The sequence below is a fragment of the Anopheles cruzii genome, chromosome 3 (genome assembly GCF_943734635.1).
Source record: "Anopheles cruzii chromosome 3, idAnoCruzAS_RS32_06, whole genome shotgun sequence".
In the NCBI taxonomy this organism is placed as follows: Eukaryota; Metazoa; Arthropoda; class Insecta; order Diptera; family Culicidae; genus Anopheles; species Anopheles cruzii.
Genome location: NC_069145.1, coordinates 14057644 through 14078739, shown reverse-complemented (window position 1 = coordinate 14078739; position 21096 = coordinate 14057644). Strand labels below are relative to the sequence as shown.

Sequence of the window (21096 nt, the reverse complement as noted above, 5' to 3'; positions counted from 1 at the left end):
CTTAGCTAGCACTGCTGTTTGGATTCCGAGCCTTGGACTGATACGATGCGGTCAGCAAAACACCAATTGGCTCCATTCATGGAATATTAATCGATTTTGTCAGCCCTTAACCTTAGCCAGAGAACTTGAACACAGACCACCACCGAGAAACGGACCGAGAACGATGCGAGCCTCGCGAAGCTACCTACACCTGTGGAGCGGATGTGGGACTGTTTTCTAGATTTCTCCTACGCCATCGGGCGCTGCGGGCTCGTACTCATCGCACTATCTCACCGCCCTCAAAACCGACTTCGGAGGACGAAGCGAAACGGACTTCGACTAGCTGCTGCTGGCTCCAGTGCCCACGGTTCCGATGAACTGCGTTACGGTTATTTTACTCCCGCTCGGGTAGTGTAGTGCCCCAGGAAAAACGGCATCATCGAGCGAGTAGAGTAGACTTCTTCGGGACATGCGCAATATGCGGTCCCGACGGTAGGCTCGCGAGAGTACGAAAACCCTAAGAGAGAGAGAGAGAGCGAGCCCTAAGCGGAGGTCCTGTTGCTGGCCGAGGCTGACCACTCCGTGGGGCTACTGGCACGGTAGCACGAATTTGCAATTCAATTAAAAATTGATAAACAAACGGAAAATGACCGAATGGGAACCATCATGCTGTGCTGCCCTTCCGCCACGCCGGGTGCTAATGAGACGATTTTACACTTATTTTGTGGTTTGCAGATTCATTTAGTGGCACGTTTGGGGTATGGGCCTCAGAAAACGTCCGTCTGCGGAGTGCAACGAGTGGGCACCAAGGTTTAATATTGACCTCTTAAAGAAGCGATCATGTGATCTAATTGATTTCCGGTTTGGTCGGAGCTGTAGTTGGACACACAATTGTGGCTTGGATCGAACGGCCTGGAAAGCCCGTGGTGGGCCAGATCGTTGAATAATGGAAGGTGGTGTTATTTTATAATACCTTTTCCAATCGTAATCGTCGGTAAATCTCGTACAGTGAAATTGGAAAAATATTACTTTTAAAAATTGTATGAAGACGTTGTTGTTCATGAACTTGTAGTATTTGGTTGTCCCATTAAGACTTATTTTGCTTCACGTGTGCATTCAACAAGTGGTAGTTGCTGGCTAACTCAAAATCACATAATACATTCGTCGGTAGCAGCGAGCTTTCAATTTCATCACATTGTCACACACGAATCGCAGTTGGTGGGTATCGTGAGGGGCCGTTATTTTGTTCTTTTCATCGTTTAACTTTCGTTGCAGGTTTAAAAGTACGTCGCACAAAGCGCTGCTGCCACACGAACAGCACGCCTGTCAAAGCCAACGGGCAGGCAGCTGTCAAAACGGCAACCTTCGACCGGCAGCACTGCTGCCATACAATTTATTTTTGCGTGTTATGAACAGTTGAGAAGGTAAAGAAAGTTGAAACTCATCGGGTCGAACAAGATATAAGAGAAAGGTTTGTGCACTGACCGAAAGTGGCGATCGCTAAATAAGCTCCCGTAGATCACACGGGCATTCAGTGCGCGGAGCAAACAAAGCAGGCCTCTGCGTGCCCGTTTGCGTTGTGCGTAGTTTTCGGCCTGCGCGCAATGGTCTATGTTTACGTTGGACGGCGAATTCGCTTACTCACGACGACGGGGCGAGCAAAACGGACGGCTGAAAGTGCGCTTTAAATAGAACGTCGTTATTTTTCAGCCCCGCCTCACAGCAACTGCCCAGAGGAAGCGGAAGAACCGAGGAAAGATGTCGCTCAAACCGAAGACCATTGTCTTTGAGGATGTCTGGAAGGACCTTCGGGAAACGGTGCAGCAGGTGATGACGCTGCAGTACGTCAATCGCACCGTTTGGAACAATCGATTCGTGTAAGCGTAACTCCTCGTGGACGCCAAATCTAGGCCATGGCCATCGGCAACGCCGTTCAGTGCGACTCGGATTGCACTGTGACAAAGCGCCCAATCAAAGCAAAAGCATGGCTCGACCTCCATTCAGTTGAAACAGTTTAGGTACATGTCCGTTTGTTTGTTTTGCTACTTTCCTGCCGCTTCAGGGACGTGTACGTCATTTGCGTTGCTCATCCGGAACCGCTGGCGGATCGGTTGTACCTAGAGACAAAAACGTTTCTTGAAGATCACGTCCAAAAGTTGCTGCTCGAGCGTGTGCTAGTGCCCGATGCGGAAGATGCCTCCAAGGACGGCCACTCTACGCCATCGGATCTGCTGCTGGCGCGGTACTACGACGCATGGATAGAGTACAGCCGCGGTTCACAGTACTTAAATCACTTTTACCAGTAAGCGCAAGACAGTGGCCAGTCTGGCCAGCCGAAAGAGAGTGAACGAGAGTTCTTTTTCCGCTCCCGGTAGATACCTTAACAACCAGCACATAAAGAAGCAGAAGCTCAATGAAGCGGAAGTGGTGTACGGGTGTATCAACCACAGCGACAGCCAGGAGAAGATGGAAATCGGCGATCTGGCGCTGGAAATCTGGAACCAGTACATGATCCAGCGGCTGGGCAGCGAGCTGGTCGATCAGATACTGAAGGGCATCAACGCGGAGCGGGCGAGCAACAGCAGCGATCAGTCGAACAACAGCACCAACTTTATACGCGGCGTGATACAGAGCTTCGTGGCCGTGCAGGAGTACCGTCTAAAGGGTTCGCTGAAGCTGTACCAGGAGCTGTTCGAGGCGCGCATGCTCGAAGAAAGTGCGCAGCATTTCCGTATCGTGGCCAGCGAGCTTCTGCAGGTAAAGTAGAGCATGCTGCTGCTGAGCAATTTCTTTGAGTAATCTTGTTAATGCCGTTCTCTGTCGCATACCGTAGGTGTGCACCGTTAGCCAGTATATGGAAAAAATCATCAAAAAGTTCGAGGAAGAAGAAAAACTAGGAAACATCTATCTTCACGCCAGGTATGTGCGAACGGAGTGTGTCCGTAGCGTTGTCCCGTGCTCGTGCTTTTCATTGTCGGCTCTGCATTCCCCCTGAACGATCCTCAGTTCGCTGCCGAAGTTGCGGAAAGTGTGCGAGGAGGAAATGGTGACGAAGCACATGAAATTCTTGTACTCGGAGTGCAAGGAGATGGTGGCCACTGAGAAGAGTGCCGATCTGAGGAATCTGTACATTCTGCTGAAACCGGTCACCGAGGGACTGAAGCCACTGATCGATGTGTTCCTGGAGCACATCAAGGAGCAGGGCAAGAAAACGATCGCCTGCATGAAGGGTGATTCGGTAAGCGTGAACTCTGACCGCCCATCCCTGTCACCGTGCTAATGTAACTGGCTCTGGCCGCCCCTCAGGTACACATACAGTTCGTGGAAAACATGTTGGACGTTCACCGGAAGTACGAGGAACTGATTCACCGCACGTTCCGGTCGGATCCGCTGTTTCTCGGTGCGCTGGATAAGGCGTGTGCCCGCATCATCAATGAAAAGCACAGCAACAACCAGATGTGCCGCAGTGCGGAACTGGTGGCCAAGTACTGTGACAGTTTGCTGAAGAAATCGAAAACGACCGAGGGCGAGATCGACCAGAAGCTGACGCGCAGCATCATCATTTTCAAGTACATCGAGGACAAGGACGTGTACCAGAAGTTCTACAGCCGCATGCTGGCCAAGCGGCTGATACACGAGCAGTCACAGAGCATGGACGCGGAAGAGATGATGATCAACAAGCTGAAACAGGCGTGCGGATACGAGTTCACCAACAAGCTGCACCGCATGTTCACCGACATCTCGGTGTCGACCGATTTGAACACAAAGTTCACCAACTATCTCAACGACAACTGGCTCGAAACGGGTAACAATCGCGGGTGGCCCCGGGCGGGCTCGGGGAAACTTGATGTGCACTCATGCGCTCCCTTTGCTTTCCAGGCATCAACTTCTCCGTCAAGGTGCTGCAAGCGGGTGCGTGGCCCCTTGGCCCGACGCAGGTCGTTGCGTCGTTCGCGATACCGCAGGAGTTTGAGAAGTCCATTCGCCTGTTTGAAAAGTTCTACCATATCAACTTCAGTGGCCGCAAGCTCACCTGGCTGCACCATCTGTGTCACGGCGAGATGAAGCTGTCGTTCGAGAAGCGCAACTACATCGTGACGATGCAAACGTACCAGATGGCGATACTGCTCATGTTCGAAAACACGGACAAGTACACGTGCAAGGAGCTACAGTCCTCGTTGCAGCTGCAGCAGGAGATCTTCCAACGGCACCTGCAGAGCTTGGTTGAGGCGAAAATTTTACTGCTCAGCGAAGAGGTAAGGAATGAGCGGCTCGGCGGGCATCATTCGAGAACTCATACGCTAATTTCGGCACATTCATTCACGTTTAGAAAATGTCTGACGAAACGGAAGTTAGTATCAACACGAATTACAACAATAAGCGCACGAAATTTAAAATCACCACTAATCTGCAGAAGGAAACTCCCCAGGAGGTACGTAAGAGACGGCCAAGGCGCCCGTTTCGAGGTTCATTTCGAAACCCTCTCTGGATTCTTTACACTTCGCAGGTCGAACACACGATGAGTGCAGTGGATGAAGATCGCAAAATGTATCTTCAGGCCGCTATTGTGCGCATAATGAAGTCTCGAAAGGTTCTGCGCCACAATGCGTTAATTCAGGAGGTAAGATGACCTTGATCGCGTGTTTCGAAATAATAACCCTAATGTTGTGTCCCACAATTCTTAGATTCTGTCACAATCGAAGGTCAGCTTTGCGCCTCACGTGTCCATGATCAAGAAATGCATCGAATCACTGATCGATAAGCAGTACATCGAGCGAACTCCGAACTCGGGTGACGAGTACAGCTACGTGGCGTAAGCGATCCAAACTCTCTCGGTCGGTCGTATCAGCAATTTATTATTGGAACACTGGCACTGCACTGCGAAGTCTCATGGGTCCTCCGGAGCCTCCGTCCGTTTCGACATCAGTTGGCAGCAGCAGCAGTGCTCAACCCCTTTTTGGCTAGCCCTCGCTCACCCATTACTGTAAACTGTGCTGCTCAGAGTTCTTCCTAACCGACGTCCCAATCACCCTGCAAATCTTGTAGCCCATTTGTGATGTGAATCTCTGAGTAAACGCAACACGGCAGCAATACCGCGAGGGTCATGTTTGAACGTTTTTTTTTTCAAGGCCACAACGGCAGCGCGTGAAAACTTACAGGATAGCACCGTATCCGGGGTCCCGACTAGCTCTCGCGGATATTATGTTTGACTAGCGTGTGCTCGTCCGCTCGCACGAGCGGTTAAATTGTTTTATAAAACATTCTTTTTCATTCTTTTGTAAATACATTGTTGCTTTATTTTTGTTTTGTGGCCCACGTAGTTTTCTTTCCGTTTTTACCATTTATTGAACACTCAGCCGCGGTTGGAGTTTAGGGTTTTTATTCATTTTTTTATGGATCGTTTTTAATTTACTTTTTTGCCGACTTCCGTAACCACAAAACAAAACACAGGGGATCAGATACCCACCGTAACATCCGGCAGCCAGCCCGACGAAACCGACGCTGGCCAATGGATGTGAGAGTTCTTAACATAGGACGCACCCGGTTAGCGGGAGGTTAAATGTGGAGAGGTATTGAAATGCACGAGAAGGTGGCCGAGTGGCGCGTCCGGCCTAGAGCAAACTGAACAGCAAATAGCTGATGCCTCCAAACAGCCAGAAGCAGCTGGTGCACGATCCGAACAGCGTTGCCAGGAGCATCCCAAACAGGGAGAACACCAGCACCTGGAACACGAGGTCCACGACGAACAGTCTGAAAGTGTGGACAAAGGAAAAGGTGTGAGTGGGTCTTTCTAATGGCGAGCAGCGATCCCGCGAGCGATCCCGCGAGCAGCTCATCTTACATCTTATCCTTCTTCCGAGCGGCATCGAGCGATTTCGGTTTTTCGTTGTTCAGATACTGGCGCACGCCTTGCGTCAGTTCGACAAAGTACTCGGGCCACTGGAGCTGCGCGATGTTGAAGTTGAACAAATTCTTATCCTGCTCCGACAGCGACTGGGCGAGCTGCTGTGTGGCCGGGTTGTAGTATTTCCACTCGTTGAAGATGAATTTCTCCAGCCGGTTCAGCGAGTCCCACACGTTCGTGTGCAGGCGCATCAGCATCGGGCGTCCGCCGGTGATTCGCAGCACGAAATCCAGTACCAGGGCGGGCAAGATGTGGACAAAGATGGAGGACAGTTTGTACAACCAGAGGCTCGACACGAACTTCAAGCGCGGATACCAGATGGCCGACTTCAGTGGGTACTTGTGCAGGTAATCGTTCATCTGGTCGATTACCGAGCGCCATTTGAACGGATTGGTGGTGCCCGACGTACAGTGGAACACTTTCACCTCACGGAAGCTAAAGTAGAAAGTGATCTCGATAAAAGCGTGCCACCGGAGGGCGACTTTGAGGAGCGTACCTATTGGTGCCCATGTACCAACCGAGGCACAGGGTTTGATTGACCACGGCATCCACCGGTATGTAGTCGCACACGAGGTCCACGCCGACCGGTAACCGACGGATGATGCCCTTCGAGGCACCCATCAAGAATCCTTGTGGCCCGTTTTTGGAGATGGTCCACCCGGGGGTCGGTTCCTTCCACGCACCGGTAACTGTGGGGTTGGTTGATTCGTGTTAAATCATGCCCCATTCACGCGCATCCCAACCGGATAAACTATAAACTTACTCATGCTGGGTCTGATAATGGCACACGGGAACTGTGCCGCATGGTTGCTGACCTCGTGCTCGGCCAGCTGCTTGGTGAAGGTGTACGCATTCGGGTGGTCCTTCAGCAACCTGGAAGCGGACGGTGGGAGAGGTTGAGTGGCTAGTGGTACCACTTAAGGGCCGCCACCCCTCGTACTCACTTTGGCAGCAGATCGTCAAGGGCGGAATCGCTGAGCGAGTCCACAAGGTCGATCACTTTCTGGGACGTCTCGGTGCACGGGTACAACTTTTCCTCGGCCTCGCTAAGGTACGAGTTTACGTACGCACTCGACACATGCACCACACTCTGCGAAAAGATGCGAAGCAAATGTCGGTCACCGTATTACGGTCCATGGCGGGGTCGTGGCGCCACTCACCTTCAGATTGCGCATCCGCGAGCACAGCTCCAGCACGCGCTTCGTGCCCAGCAAATTAATGTTCACCGTCGGGCGGAGTGTGGCCTGGAAGTCGAGCGTGGCGGCCGAGTGGATGACCACGTTGGTGTTTTCGGTAATCGTGGCCTGGTCCTCGTGCGAGAGGCCGAGAAAGTTTTCGCCCACATCGCCCGACACGGGAATGAGCTTCTTGAAGACGTCGGGTGATTGCGTCTGCAGCAGTTGCTCAAAGACCTACCCGAAACGGTTGCGGATACATCATGAGACCAGGGGTTTTCGGAACACCACACAGCTTTAAGGGGGCCTTACCGAGTTTTTCGTTAAATCCTGCAGCCGTTCCTGGATCGCTTTGCCCTTCTTCGGGCGCATAAGCAGGTAGATACCAGCAATCTAAGCCGAGCGGCGAGAGAACAGAATTAACCTTTGCTTTTTAGTTCATATGCTCTGAACAATTAGAATGGTTCAGATGCACAACTCCAAGGGAGCCACGGGCATCGAACTACAAAAAAGTCACTACACTACCGAGAGGTCACGGCGCTAAATAAAACACAAATACTGTTGGTGTTGGTGCTACAACCTACGGTAGCGTGAGGGATGGAAATACGAAAAAACGCACCCTCAATGTTGTAATCAACCGGCAATAATTCAAGGTCACGGTTGCGACGGCCGGCACGAACACCGGTGAGAAACCGGCCCAGGCACGAGCTGACTACAAATGGGTGTGTAATAAACCGAAAATGTTGTGTGTTTTGCACAAAAAAATGGAGACATCAGCCTCTGCGAGATCTGCGCCGTGCTGACGCACAACTCGCCGCGGTTCGCGTCACGTCATGATGATCGCGCGACCGGCGGACCTGCGCAGGCACGCATTAGATACGGAAAACGACGTGTAGGTGATTAGCGGAAATTGAAGCTTTTCGAGATACCGTACCGGTAGTGTCGAAGACGCAGATGATCGGAGATGATGATCATCGATCTTACGGAAAAGGAAGCTTGCAAGTGCACACAGCTACTCCGCAACAGTTGTAAGTGGCTTTTGGTTTGGTAGAGAGCACGAAAGAGCGTAAAAGAGAGAGCCCAAAAGCGAAGAAGAGCGAGAGATCGGCCAAAGATCGGCTGGGAAAACTCAGGCCGTCCGTATCCTCTACTCCCTACGTAACTACGTAATGGGCTTTTAGATACCGAACCTTTCCAACCTGACCAACGAAGATTGTGAAACGGAAAACCCCGCATCTTACGTGAACGCTGCCATCGATCGATCAACTGGGATCGATTCGGACCAAGGAACACACGAACAACGCAAATCGATCCGTTGAAACGCAAAAAGACATTCGAACTCTGTTGTGGTACAAACCTCCGGCAAGGACCGCAGGATCTTCTCGATGATCGCGACGCCCAGAAATCCCGTCCCTCCGGTCAGGAAGATGTACTTGTTTTTGTAGAAATTTTGCACTTCGCTGTCCATCGTTCGTCCGGGGAATACTGCGCCTGTGCGACCGATTTACGTTCGAAGCTAATTTGCGGAGGGAAAATTGTCACCAACCGTGGAACCGTGTTTCAACAACGCACGCACGACGTACGCAACCGCACAGCGAATGACACACGCGCGCTACCGACCGAACACAGACACTGAATGAGCGCAACGATCGCCCAGCTTGCCACGCGAAGCTTAGCAATCGGCGTGGCTCGCGGCCGAGTGCCACCTCTGCATCGGTGCGATCGGTGCGTAGAAAATACCGCGATCTGCTACAGCATCGATCGTTCGCTCGCTCACTGCGCTGCGCTGGTGGCGATTGGTGTTGCGTGGTCGTTGCTGTGGTCAAGTTTTGCCACGGTGTGCCGGTTCCTCTATACATATCTTCACCTAGCGGTGTACCGAGCCCGCCGTGTTTCGGTTTTTATGTAACATAGAAAGTCCGTCTAACGGAACGAAAGACGTCTACGATCAGTAAGCGACGAACCTCGCGACCACTTGACTCGAGCGTTTGACTTGTTGGGTGCAGTCTTTCGGAAGACAGAGCGAGAGAGAGAGAGCGGCAGCGAGTGAACGACAGAGAAAGAGCGTGAAAGAAGAAAAGATTGAATGAAACAACGTTAGATTGAGAGCACACGATTGTAAAACATAAACAAAAGCAACCCGCCTGCGTGGAAACGGTAAGTGCGAGCGGGAAAGAACTCGCACGTTGGAAAAAATACCCAAAAGACGGGCAAGGAAAATGTTTTAAAAATGATGGGTTTCGTTGATATGATTTTAATGCACATTTCAAAACGGGGCGCTAGAAAGTTCATGTAATTTGCAGTCCATTCTGCACACACCGTGTACGGACTTGCGAGACACACAGAGGGTCCCTGGTTCGCAGCGGTACCTAAACCTTATGGTTCCTGTTTTCCGCAAACATTGGGACCGTGATGGATGCGAATTGCACTTATGGCGATGATGGAACAAGTCTCGTCGCCACAGGCACACCCGAATTTTGCTCGAAGGAACAGAACAGGTCGAGGTGTGTCTAGGACAGGTTTGTGTGACAAAAGTGTGGGCCGGCTTTGGGTTACGCGAGTAAGACTACTGCGGTAATGGGCAACATCGCAGTAATCCTGTTATATTCACTTTTACAAGTTACTATTAAATCACCACAAAAGTGTTTATATAAATGTACATACCTTTAACTTGTACCGTTACATAAACGGTTGCCCGTTCTCTACACCTTAACGGTCAAATCAAGTAGAATGAGCGACCCTCAGCACACTGTAGCAACCTTGGTCGAACCGAAAACGCTTCACGAAAAAAGAAACCGTTTTGACGTTTGCGCGCGATCACGCTTGGCCGTCACTTTGCACACTTCCTTCTAAGGGAAGAAGACACTTTCTAAAAACTTTGTCGCATTTTCTCCCGTTCTTACCAAACAATTAGTGCAAAGCTATGCAGCTACTAGTGGCTTGTGCAAAAAAGGCGCCAAACGCAACACTGTACGGACAACGGCTGTAGAATTGGATGATTGGTTAAGGTTTTGCGTGAAAAACGCGTCACGTCTTCCGTGGTAAGTAGCTTGGCTGAAGAGCACCTTGCGCACAGCGCCACCAAGAAAGGTTTGCACAACCCTTCCGCGGACCGCGGAACAAACGGAGCGGAAAGAACTGAAGATGGTATCTTCACAGCCCTTCGTTTGCTCCGCGGACAATATCTTACATTGTCTTACAGTGGTGATGTTCGTAATCGAGGTGGTGCGACTTCTAATACAAACATTTCTAATTTGCTGTAACTGTACGGTGTAAAAGACTTTTGTGGAAATCTTCGAGTGTCCAGTCCCCGGTCGCGTTATTCAACAAGCAGCAGCAGCAAAAAGTTGTACAGCGCAGCGATCGATTGTTATTGTAGCGCGCGTGCCGTTCGATTGATTTGTAGTTTTGTATTTTTAACCCCATAATCGATTGTTTCGAAAATGTTACCTGTAAACATTAAAAACAATTGTTTCGTTGTAAGGATTTTGTACAAAAAAACATTTGTGTGCGGGGAGTGTGTTTTTCTCATTTTAGGTAGTGGCGACTCAAGCGCCGACGTAAGCGACGAACCCGGATGCGGATGGAATCGTTATACTGAGGCACCGAGACTGTACATAATTTTCAAATGCAATACAAATTTGACTTTTGGACGATCATTTGTAGTATATTATCAAAAATGAAAAAGAAATGTATATATGTTATGGAATGAATAATTATGCAATAAAAATAAGACACACTCCTGCGGGCGTTTGCACTCAATTATAGCGACTAATGCGACCCGGGGCGAACGGATATCACACATTTTGTCTATTGCCAATATACCCGCAAAATGTGCGCCTTTTTCCTAACAAAATGATTTAACCGTTTCGCAGGGCGGGCCGAGCAAGGGCGAACAGTCGATCACGATGGTGCTATCGGTGCTCGTGTTTTACTGTTGTTTGTTTCTTATGCATGGTGAGTACATACAGTGGGAGACGCACCGTACGGGGTGGCAACGTCCGTGGAATGTATAGTTCAAACACACGCGGTCATTGTTTGATAACACCCGTGAGTGATTTGTGTTAGTAAACGCGGACGGTGAGTTTTTTAACTAATAGGTAGCGGCCAATATTTGGCTTTGGAACAGGAACTCCGGCACGTATTACCCACCGAAATGAAGGGTGTCTCTATCAACTTCCCGCGGAGTGGGCTCGTTTGGCCATTTTAAAAAAATCGATCTTCTAGGAAGATAAAAATTATTAAAGAAAACAACTTAAAAGAGGGCTTTCGGTCAGGGGGTCTAAATGTGCCACATTTCTCATCGGCTCATTGGGTGCGTAGCGTCCGGGCAGCTGATCGACAATCGATGCTACCTTGACGGTGGTGGCTCCACGGTCAACTTCTTCGCCAACGAGGACATCACGGTGGGCTCGTCGGTAGGTTCGCTGCGCGTGCTCGGTGACCCGGGGAAGGACATTGTGCTGACGTTACGCGAAAAGGACTCGCCGGTGTACATTGCACCGGGCACGAAGGACCTGATCGTGGCGAAACCGCTGGACAAGGAGGGACTCATCGGGCCGTCAGCGGTGTTTGTGAACGTGATCTGCGAGCGCAAGTTTGCCGACGAAGCGGTACGGTTCCGACCACCCCAGATGACCAGGTTCTGACTGACTAGTGGCGTACTGAACGCTCTTTTTTTTCGTTCCCTCAGGGCATCATCATACCGGTGAACATCCGGGTTACGGACGTAAACGATAATGCACCGGTGTGGATCGGCGCCCCGTACAAGCTGAACCTGTCCGAGGTGACGGTGATTGGAACGCGGTACGCGGATGGTGGCGCGGCAGTGGCAACACGGTGGCGGCGGGGGAGTGGCTTCCTGCATTAATTATGTTTTGCTTGATGTTTTGCAGAATACTCCAAGGCATCCGGGCCATCGATCTCGATCAACCCGGACCGTACTCGACGGTCGAGTACCAGACACTTCCGGGGCCGTACAGTGACTACGTTGCATTCGTGACGCCCCTCGAGGGTACGCTGGTGCTGAAGCGGTACATCGACTACGAGACGGTGCAGAACTTTACGGTGAAAATCCGGGCCCAGGACCAGGGCAAACCGCCCAAGTACTCGGACACGTACGTCACGATCGTGGTGCTTGATTCGGACGACCAGAACCCGAAGTTCGTGCGCGACGTCTACTACGGCCAACTACTGCCGGCGGAGGTGGGCGAGATCAAGATAACGCCCGAGTCGATCCGTGCCGAAGACCAGGACCGCGGTATCCGGGCGGACATTCGGTACTCGATCGTGTCCTCGAATGGGTCCGAGGATGAGGCAAGCTTCGAGATCCACCCGACCAGCGGACGGGTGAAGTTGGTTCGCTCCCTGGCCCCGTCGCAGGGGCGCCACTCGCGCACGCTCGTCGTGAAGGCCACCCAGGTGGACAATCCCGATCGGTATGCGCTCACCACGGTGATCCTGTCGGCACCGAAGCCGACGGGCACGGAAGCACCGGCTGCCGACGGCACACATCCGACGATCGTAGGGGCCGACTTTGTACGGGGCACGTTCTACGCCACGGTGCGTGAAGATTCCCGGCCGGGAACGTTGGTGTCGCAGCTTACCACCAGACCGGGCTTCGCTTCGAAAGACGGACAGCTACGGTACGCCGTGGTCGGGTCGCCGCTGGCTCACGACCAGTTCCGTGTGGGACCGGCCGGGGAGATCATCCTGGCTAAGCCCCTAACCTACCGCCGGACGCCACAGTACTCGTTCACGATCGACACGATCGACGACAGTGCCGGGGGTCGTAACTACAGCACGGGCGTCGTGATCGACGTGCTGCCGGCCAACGTGTGGGAACCGCGGTTCCGGAAGCCGTTCTACTCTTTCGTCATCGACGGTAGCCCCCCGCAAACTGGCACCCGGCAACTGCCCGTCCTGGTGGGCAGGATCGAGGCGGCGGATGGGGACCGCACCGACGAGCTGGCGTTCACCCTGAAGGGCAACTACAGCAATCTGTTCCGGGCCGACTCGTACGGCAACCTGTGGCTAGTGTCGAACCGGTCCGACCTGCCGGTGGCGATGCGCCTGCTGGCCACCGTCACCGACTCGGGCACCCCGCCGAAATCGGCCACCGTCCCGGTGGTGGTGAAGCTGCGCCCGGACACGGCCAACGCCCTCACGTCCAACCTGCTGCTGGTGATCAACATCGTTGTGGCGTCCATTCTCGGCACACTGGTGCTGGTTGGGTTCGTGCGTTGTGTCCACCGACGCCACCGGAACCGGAAGGTTTCTTCCGCCGAGCAGATTGTGGCACACGGTAACGGAGCGGGCGGGCCGGCCCTGAAGCACGGTACCGCCTCCAGTCGGTTCCTGCTGCAGCGGCCCGAGCAGCGGATGCTGGAGCGATCGTCGGCGGCCGGCCATCGGCATACCGGGGCCATCGCCGGGGACTGCGCCGCTTCGTCGACCTACGGCAGCGACAATCAGGACTTTCTCGAGAGTGAAAGAGGTAAGTGTGGATGGGTCCGTGGGTCCAAGGGGTCCAAGTACTGTACCATGTGTCCTGCCACAGATCACCCGAGACGATCGCAGGGGCACGGAGCGCGACCACTGACACAGGAAGAGCTTGCCGGGCAGAACCTGAACCACCTGCTGCTGCACTGGCAGGAGAAGTACGACGAAAAGGTAAGATGACCACGACTGGCCCCACGTCTGACGTCATCAAGACGATCGCTTTCTGATTCGTGTGCTTCGTGTGTTCCTATTGACCACTATTTTAGAGCAACTGCCCGGAAGACGTGTCAATCGACGATAAGCTGATCGTTTACTTCTGAACCGAACCTGTCAGACTGGACGTCGTGTTGAGATCTCCGGTTACGGACGAAACCCTGTGCCGCCCCGCTGGGTGACTCTGCTCTCGTTCCAAATTTTCTGTCTTCAGCCTTTCCGCGGGCCTTTTGGCTTATTTATTTTTCCGCGGCCACCCGGCGGTTCCTGGCCGTTTTCGACAATAAAGTGCCGGGGTGCGGTATTTTGCTAAACGTGAGTTCTCATTCAACGCTCTCGGGGTTCAGTTCCATGTTGGACTTTAGGAATTTTCTTAGAAAAACTAATTTATTGCATGATTCTGGCCCTGAAGCCCTCTCTACGTGCTGGATCACTGCTGCCGCGGTGTCAGCTTCACCCAGAGGCCCCCTCGCGCCCGCAGCGTCATGCGAAAGATCGGTTCGACCTCCTCTTTGCCGGGGGCTGGCTGCAGGTGGTAGTGCTGCAGGATGCGCCCGACGACCGTTTTCATCTCGATGTACGCAAACTTGTAGCCGATGCAGTTCCGCGGCCCGGCACTGAAGGGCAGGAACGCGTACGGGTTCTGGTGCGGGGCCGTGTCCGCGAACCGGTCCGGATCGAAGCGCTCCGGGTCCGGGTAAACGTGCTCGATGCGGTGCGTCGCGTACGGCAGGATTAGAATTTCGGTGCCGGCCGGCAGGTTGTACTTGTCCACACGCACATCCTCACCAATCTTGCGCGCCATCATCGGCACGCTCGGGTACAGCCGCAGGCTCTCCTTGATGCACGCCTCCAGGTAGCGCAGGTTGCGAATGTTCAGCGCGGACGGCATCTTGGCCCCATCGAGCTGCTGCCGGATCTCCTCGTAGCACCGGGCCTGGTGCTCCTGGTGGCGAGCCAACAGGAACAGCGTGAACGCAATGGCGGCACCCACCGAATCCTGACCCTATAGAGGGTAGACAAAATGGTTGTGCGATTAGCGTCGATCACGCGGGGCGAGCAATCTACCACGGGGCGTACCGCCAGCATAAAGGTGCACGCCTCGTCGATAATGTCCTCGTCGGTAAAGTCCGGGTTCTCGTTCGAGATTTCGATCATAAAGTCCAACAGGCAGCGCCGGTCGGTCGCCGTCAACGTTTTTTCCCGGCGGCGCTGGATCATCTGCGGAACGAATCGAATCGGATGCTTGAATGAAGTGGTCGCCGGCGAACGCAAAAAAATAAAAACCAATTATCTGCCCCGAATACGAACCTTGCGCGAAAACTCATCCAGCTGCTTTTTCTGGTTCAGCTCAGCCGACGCGGCATCGGTCATCTTGTAGATCGAGTTGAAAAGCAGCCACGGGTGCGTGATGCGATACTGAGCCACCACTTTGCCCCTGTTGGGAAGCGCCAAAAAAAACACACACATCGACTTATTAGATTTGTGCGCTCGAAGAACCGCGGCATTTGCGCCAACTCACTGTCTGAAGGGTGATTTCTCCATTTCGCTTTTATCGGTCGCCTTGACCGGCACTCCCAGAACGGCCTCTGTCAAACGATCAGCATCAGTATGGTCAATCAGTGTTTGGTAGCCCAATTTGCCCAACAGGATGCTACTCACCGTTCAGGATGTCGAGCACGCAGTTGTTGACGTACTCCGTCACGTTCAAAACGGTTTCCTCCTTGGGCAGCTTCTCGATCAGTGAGCCGGCACTGTCTGCGAACGTTTCGATGAACTTTTCCAGTATCTGTATGTTGAACGTTGGCTGGATGAGCTTCCGATGGGTGCTCCATTTGTGTCCTGGTAGGGGGCAGATCGAGCAATTCCGCATTCGTTTTGAATCGAGAAACCAACACCGATAAGGACTCAGCTACTTACCGCTGCTGGTGATCAGACCCCGGCCGAGGAAGTTGTGGAGCAGTTTGTAGAACAACGATTTGTTGGTGTGCTTCTTCGACGACAGAATGATCTTCAGGTCGTTTGGTTCGAACACCACAAACATCGGGAACACGGAGATCCAGATTCGCGCGATGGGACCATAATTTTTGTAGGCTTGCGACATTTCCCGCGAGATTACTAGGAGAAGCGATCGACCGGTAAGGTGGTGATCGAAGTGCAGGTAACCCTCCAGAGCATTACTTACGGTCGTTCCTTGCGATCTCCAAACAGTTGCCGATCACGGGGTAGGCCTTCGGACCGGGCAGCCGGAACGCAAGGATGCACTTTTTAAAGTAATCCGACAGCACGTACAGCAACACGCTGACCAGCAGCAGCATGAGGTAGGTGTACAGCTCTACGGCGGACGGTTTTTCGAGCTGTCAAATGGAAACGGATAGGCGAGTTCTGTTTGCGTTAATCTGCTGGCTCTGTGCCGTTCAAACAACATCCGGATTGCGGCGGATTCAGCATCCGGATTGAAAACGGATTGAAATTTTCGACGCCCAATCACCCAAGGGAACTACTCGTTTCGGGCTTTTCAAATAAACCCCCAATGCAGGATGGGGGTCCGTGTCAGGTGTGGCATGGCTATGGGCTGGGCAGACCATCCCCGAGTTCCCAAGAAGCAGCCTAACAACGTTCTAATTGACCGCCTATAGATACAAACAATTTACACGTCCGCTTCCGCAGCCGACCGATCATGTATCCGTGTGTACGATCTGTTCAGTAAGTTAAGCATAACCGCCAGATTTAGAATCTGATGCTGCTTCGGGAGTGATGAATGGTACCCCCAAAAACACGACTCTTCCAACTCTGACATAATATTCTTTTGCGGAGACCTGGGCAGGTTTGGTTGCGAAAGGTGTGTATGAAATCATAATTTAATAGAGAAAAGAGTGCCCCCCGTAAGAGTGGCCCAACGATCCTCCGTAAGTGGGATAGCCTTCACCACCGGGCGACGGGATATTGCGCAACACCGGCGCAATGCGTGGAATATTTGATGATCATCGATCGCATCGGTTGCAGCATACTTGAGTACGGAGCATGTACGCACCTTTCTGACCCCAGATGAGGGGTACCATTTTGGCTTCTCATCAGCAGGATTTGCCCAATCCTATTAACCGAAGTGAAGTGAACAATTGCTCGGCCTCGGACCATTAGGTGTACGTTACCTTGAGGCTGGACACTTGACCAACACGCCTCTCGCGTGAGTCAATGAACCGCTCGGGCTTGGACTTTGCCAAATTCAGCGTACGATCGTTCCCTTCTCTCGCAGGAAGACATTTGTGCGAGATGATAAATGGCAAATGCAGTCACTGGATGAAACTCCCAAGGGTCCGGAAAAGAAAAAAGGGGTCTAAGAATTGGGTAAGCGTAAGGTAATTGCAGCGTAAAAAACAGGCGCGAATCGCAGTATGTTTTACACGCAACAACGCGGATCTGCGGATCGATGCCAAGATCTTGGGCAAACACACACTTTCGGTTCTCTTCGGTGGATCGTACAAAGTGGAGTACAAAGATTCTCTCTCTAGCCCTCGGACGCGCGCGTCCGCAATGGCGTCATTCGTCGAGTACGTGAAGTTGTGCCGGGGGTACCCATTCGATGGCAATTGAGGTTAAGATCATGATCGCGCGCGCAGCGTAAGATAAGTGTGGCAAAAAGTCACCAGTAACGCACGGTGGGTTGGCAGTAGCGATTTTTGAAGAATACAACATGAGTATTCAATATTTGTTATCGCAGCCATGACGCAGAGAATCGAGTACGGCACTTGAAATGCGAACTACCAGGAAGCCGAATGAAAAAAGAAACCCCAAAGGCCACAATGAAGATACAACGAGCAAACGAGCGGTCGGTCCGTCCATCAATCATCGAAAATGCTTTGCTTTGACCGCGAAGTAATTATCGGCAGTAATTGTATGTACATTTGAACAAGTCCCATCCCATCGTAGCGTAGCAAACACAACAACATGGGCCGGCCAGATGCCGATCTGCGGCACAAAAAACACGGCCTTTTGGACATAGTTTTTTTGTGCAGTAACTAGTTTACAAGTGCTTCAGTTTGATGAGCTATAATATTTCATTCAATCAATTCTACGATCGTGATAAAGATAACCCAACAATTGTTTAGGACCTCTGCGACATGCGTATCTACTTAAGCAACTATTTGCGGAAGACAACTGGCCTTTGGTGAAGTTCAAGTACGCCGAAATGGCCCCTGTTTTCGAACGGGTACCACCTTGGTGTGAAGACAAACAATCCGTCACCGATTATAACTTAACACGTCGGCGTTTGTCGCCAGCGTGTTAAATGCATTGTTTCCAGTGGCACCTCTTTTTGACGTCGATTATGAATCCTCGCGCGACGAGGGTTACATTGCTGACCCTTAAAAGGATAGAGCAGCCACATAGCGGAGCCACAAAATGTTTTCTAACGATCCTAATCGAAAGTTATAAAAGCTTGACTAATAGCGCGACGAGCAACGCCTGATCAAATGTTCTTCATCGTCATAAAGCGCTCAAGGAATAGTGAAGGAAGGTGGATTGGCAGAGAAATTCCGCTGAAATTTACCTCTAATCATTTCTAATTTCATTCATTGATTAGGTCCGATTGGCTCGGGACGACGTGGACTTTGTGGTGTTCCTGTGTTGCCGGCCCGACGAAAGTTTATTCCTGGAGTCTATTCCATAGAGAGTTTAAGATTCATCTCAAGTTTTCAGCCGATCAGCCGGTCGTTTTCACTCCCTTTCATAGGGTCCTGAACGTTAGATTGTGGAGCACCAGCTCTCTAATGCAAGACAACACACCTTGTACCTTGTTGCTCCTCGTTCTAAAACACCAAAACGCAAGTCTGTGACTTGTTTTGGAACGGTTGGAAAAGATGACTCGACATGAGGATCACTCTAGGAAATCGAACTCCCATTCTCGCACTAGACACAGTGAGCTATTCGAGCTACAATGATTCGAGCATAAACTCGTGTCTCGTAACTTCATGGTCACACTGCATTTCCGGAACGTTCGCTCATATGTTGTGCAAATACGCAAAACAGCGACACGGAACAGACACTGCGACTGTTTTGCCTACTCGCCAGCACACCGATCCACACTGCGCCACACTCTAACGGTCGCTAGAGAATGGCGATCGCACTTCATATCGCCGAACTCCAGCCGGGGTTCGAGAGGAACATCGCTCAAGATCGTACCGCTACGATGTTTGCATTTCAATTCCACGACACCGGCCCCCGGTGTTCTCTTCCCGGTAGCGCAGTGGGACCACCAACTTACCGCTTGGAAGAACGTCATGTCTAGTCGGGGGATGGAGCCTTTTTCTCGATTCTAATCACACCCACTAATCAGCCAGGTCACGTCTAATCGATCACCAATCGGTGGTGCCCAAATGCCCACAAAGTCCTATCGCGATCGCGCGGCTGTAGGTCTGGTCCGGCGCGTATCTGCGTGCTGCTATCCTCGCGAAAAGTATCACTTCACAGCGGCGGCGGCGTTTGTGGAAGAATTCTGGCGACTGCACGGTGGCGACTACGTTTCGCAATTATCACCAGCGATCGCTTACTTCACGTACTTATATAGAATTTGTTCGTCTGTCCGCGAAAAAAAAAACGACGGCGATCTGTCGATGGCTTCCTGCCTGTCTGAGGAGCTGCACCGCCAGGAGTGGGGAGGACGATTCTTCTTAGAACCCCCCCAGCGGGAGGCCAGAGCGCGATGGAAGAAGACTTCAATTGTTTGCCCAAACCACCGAGTCCCGCCAGTCGGAGCCGGACGTAGGTATTGGCACCCGAACACGACCGAACATCCGCCGTGCCTAGGCTACACACACATCTGCACATGAGGAAGGAGAAGATGATGGAAAAAACGGAAGCTCAAATACCGAGCCCCGATGCCCGTAATTTTACATGTTTATTTATTTACCACTCTATCGCCAAGCAATGAATGGTCATTGCGAGAACCGATCATCGATCACAATTTGCAGATAACTGGCAGTTTGGTGATGGTTTTTTTGTTGGCTGCTCTCGCGGCATAGACCTATGCGGTACGCCGTTTAGGCGGTGATCGTTGAGCAGTGGCCGTCAGAGCCTTTTTTTTATGGTGCGTGTTAGGTTCTTGGCTTTGGCTTTCTCAACGATTTCTCCAGTTCGGCTGCAGCGTAAGGTTAGAAACAACCGGAAGAATGGTGTTCAAATCAGAGGGTGCCCAGGATCGATGGCGCACTTGGATCGATACCGTTTTAGGATTTTCAAGAGCATCAGCTTAAACAGTGCTTGAAAATTATGGTAGCGTACTGTAAACCTGGAAGTCGACATACGTCATACGGCGACAAGTTGATGTGCGTGCGAAACGGGAATTGTTTCATTCAGTCAACGGGTCAAGAGGCCTAGTCGACACTTAAGAGGTATAGTAATAGTTACAAAACTGAAAGAAATCTAGTGGAAGCCCTAGGCATCTCATTCGGCAGTGTAAGCAATACTTTGACTGAAGTATTGGGTTTCAGGAAGCTGTACGCACAATGGGTGCCTGGTTCTTCGGCTCCGAAACGAGTTCGTGTCCAAAAATCGACCAAGAAGGTGTCGACTACTGCTGCTTGCGAGGACGCGTCATTCGCCAGGGTGGTTGGCGCATCTCATCCTGTGGCCCATCCGGCAGCTCATCCGACAACCCATCTGACTACTCATCTGACTACTCATCCTGTGTCCGGACGATCAAGTGCTTATCCCGCACCCGGACCTGCTACATATACAACTGCAAATAACACTGATACTTCTGATAGGCCGTCAAGGTCACTAATTGGTGGCACTTCAACACTTTCACAAATAGACACTGTACCTTTTCCGGCCCCTCGAATATGGCTGTATATTTCGAGATTGGCGCCTAGTGTGACTGATAAGCAGCTGTTTTCGATGCTCTCCAACTGCTCGCTCACAGGTATCCTCTCGGGCTCGATTGGCAGCTTTTCGACGTTGTCTCCGCGGCAACCTAATAAGCGCCAACTGCCAAATGTTTGCGTGATCGACACGCGAACGACTCACAACTGACCCAACAAACGCACTTCAGCTACCGCTCCGCTCTTCCCAGTCGCACTGCCTGGACGTGTCGCTGGTCGAACCGAATCAGAACGTGCGCGGCTTGCGATCGAAGCTAAACTCATTTAGTCTTGCTCTACAGGAGTGCGGGTGGGACTTAATTGCACTCACTGAAAAGTGGCTGGATGAGTCCCTCCTTCGTATTTCGGCGACATTCGGTGCCGGATAATTGAGTTCCCACCCGAACCATTTGAATAAATCTGAATCCGAGTGAAGCTGCAACGTCACACGCTCGTCGTGGGAACA

At 51.9% G+C, this 21096-nt stretch overlaps 4 protein-coding genes across 4 annotated transcripts; 2 read left to right on the top strand and 2 right to left on the bottom strand.

Annotated features, from left to right (window-relative positions):
* Positions 1-1675: 1675 nt before the first annotated feature.
* LOC128271735 (cullin-2) lies at positions 1676-5212 on the top strand. The gene is made up of 10 exons (XM_053009361.1): positions 1676-1856; positions 2042-2281; positions 2355-2736; positions 2813-2898; positions 2986-3217; positions 3286-3784; positions 3859-4235; positions 4310-4411; positions 4487-4600; positions 4665-5212. The coding sequence occupies exons 1-10, from the start codon at positions 1738-1740 to the stop codon at positions 4794-4796; spliced, it is 2283 nt and encodes a 760-aa protein (XP_052865321.1). The 5' UTR covers positions 1676-1737; the 3' UTR covers positions 4797-5212.
* Positions 5213-5342: 130 nt separating this feature from the next.
* Positions 5343-8678, bottom strand: LOC128274788 (putative fatty acyl-CoA reductase CG8306). The gene is made up of 8 exons (XM_053013096.1): positions 8417-8678; positions 7372-7452; positions 7045-7296; positions 6829-6974; positions 6648-6757; positions 6381-6573; positions 5822-6319; positions 5343-5730 (listed from the first exon to the last, which is right to left on the bottom strand). Exons 1-8 carry the CDS (start codon positions 8525-8527, stop codon positions 5592-5594), a joined length of 1530 nt encoding a protein of 509 aa, XP_052869056.1. The 5' UTR covers positions 8528-8678; the 3' UTR covers positions 5343-5591.
* Positions 8679-10967: 2289 nt separating this feature from the next.
* On the top strand, positions 10968-13957 carry LOC128272799 (protocadherin Fat 1). Its single transcript, XM_053010678.1, has 6 exons — positions 10968-11016; positions 11383-11672; positions 11753-11865; positions 11955-13555; positions 13619-13731; positions 13827-13957. The coding sequence occupies exons 1-6, from the start codon at positions 10968-10970 to the stop codon at positions 13878-13880; spliced, it is 2220 nt and encodes a 739-aa protein (XP_052866638.1). The 3' UTR covers positions 13881-13957.
* A 214-nt stretch (positions 13958-14171) lies between these two features.
* LOC128271398 (probable cytochrome P450 4aa1) lies at positions 14172-19248 on the bottom strand. The gene is made up of 8 exons (XM_053008893.1): positions 19037-19248; positions 15959-16130; positions 15694-15891; positions 15436-15615; positions 15296-15362; positions 15085-15211; positions 14854-14994; positions 14172-14779 (listed from the first exon to the last, which is right to left on the bottom strand). Exons 1-8 carry the CDS (start codon positions 19052-19054, stop codon positions 14204-14206), a joined length of 1479 nt encoding a protein of 492 aa, XP_052864853.1. The 5' UTR covers positions 19055-19248; the 3' UTR covers positions 14172-14203.
* Positions 19249-21096: the final 1848 nt, after the last annotated feature.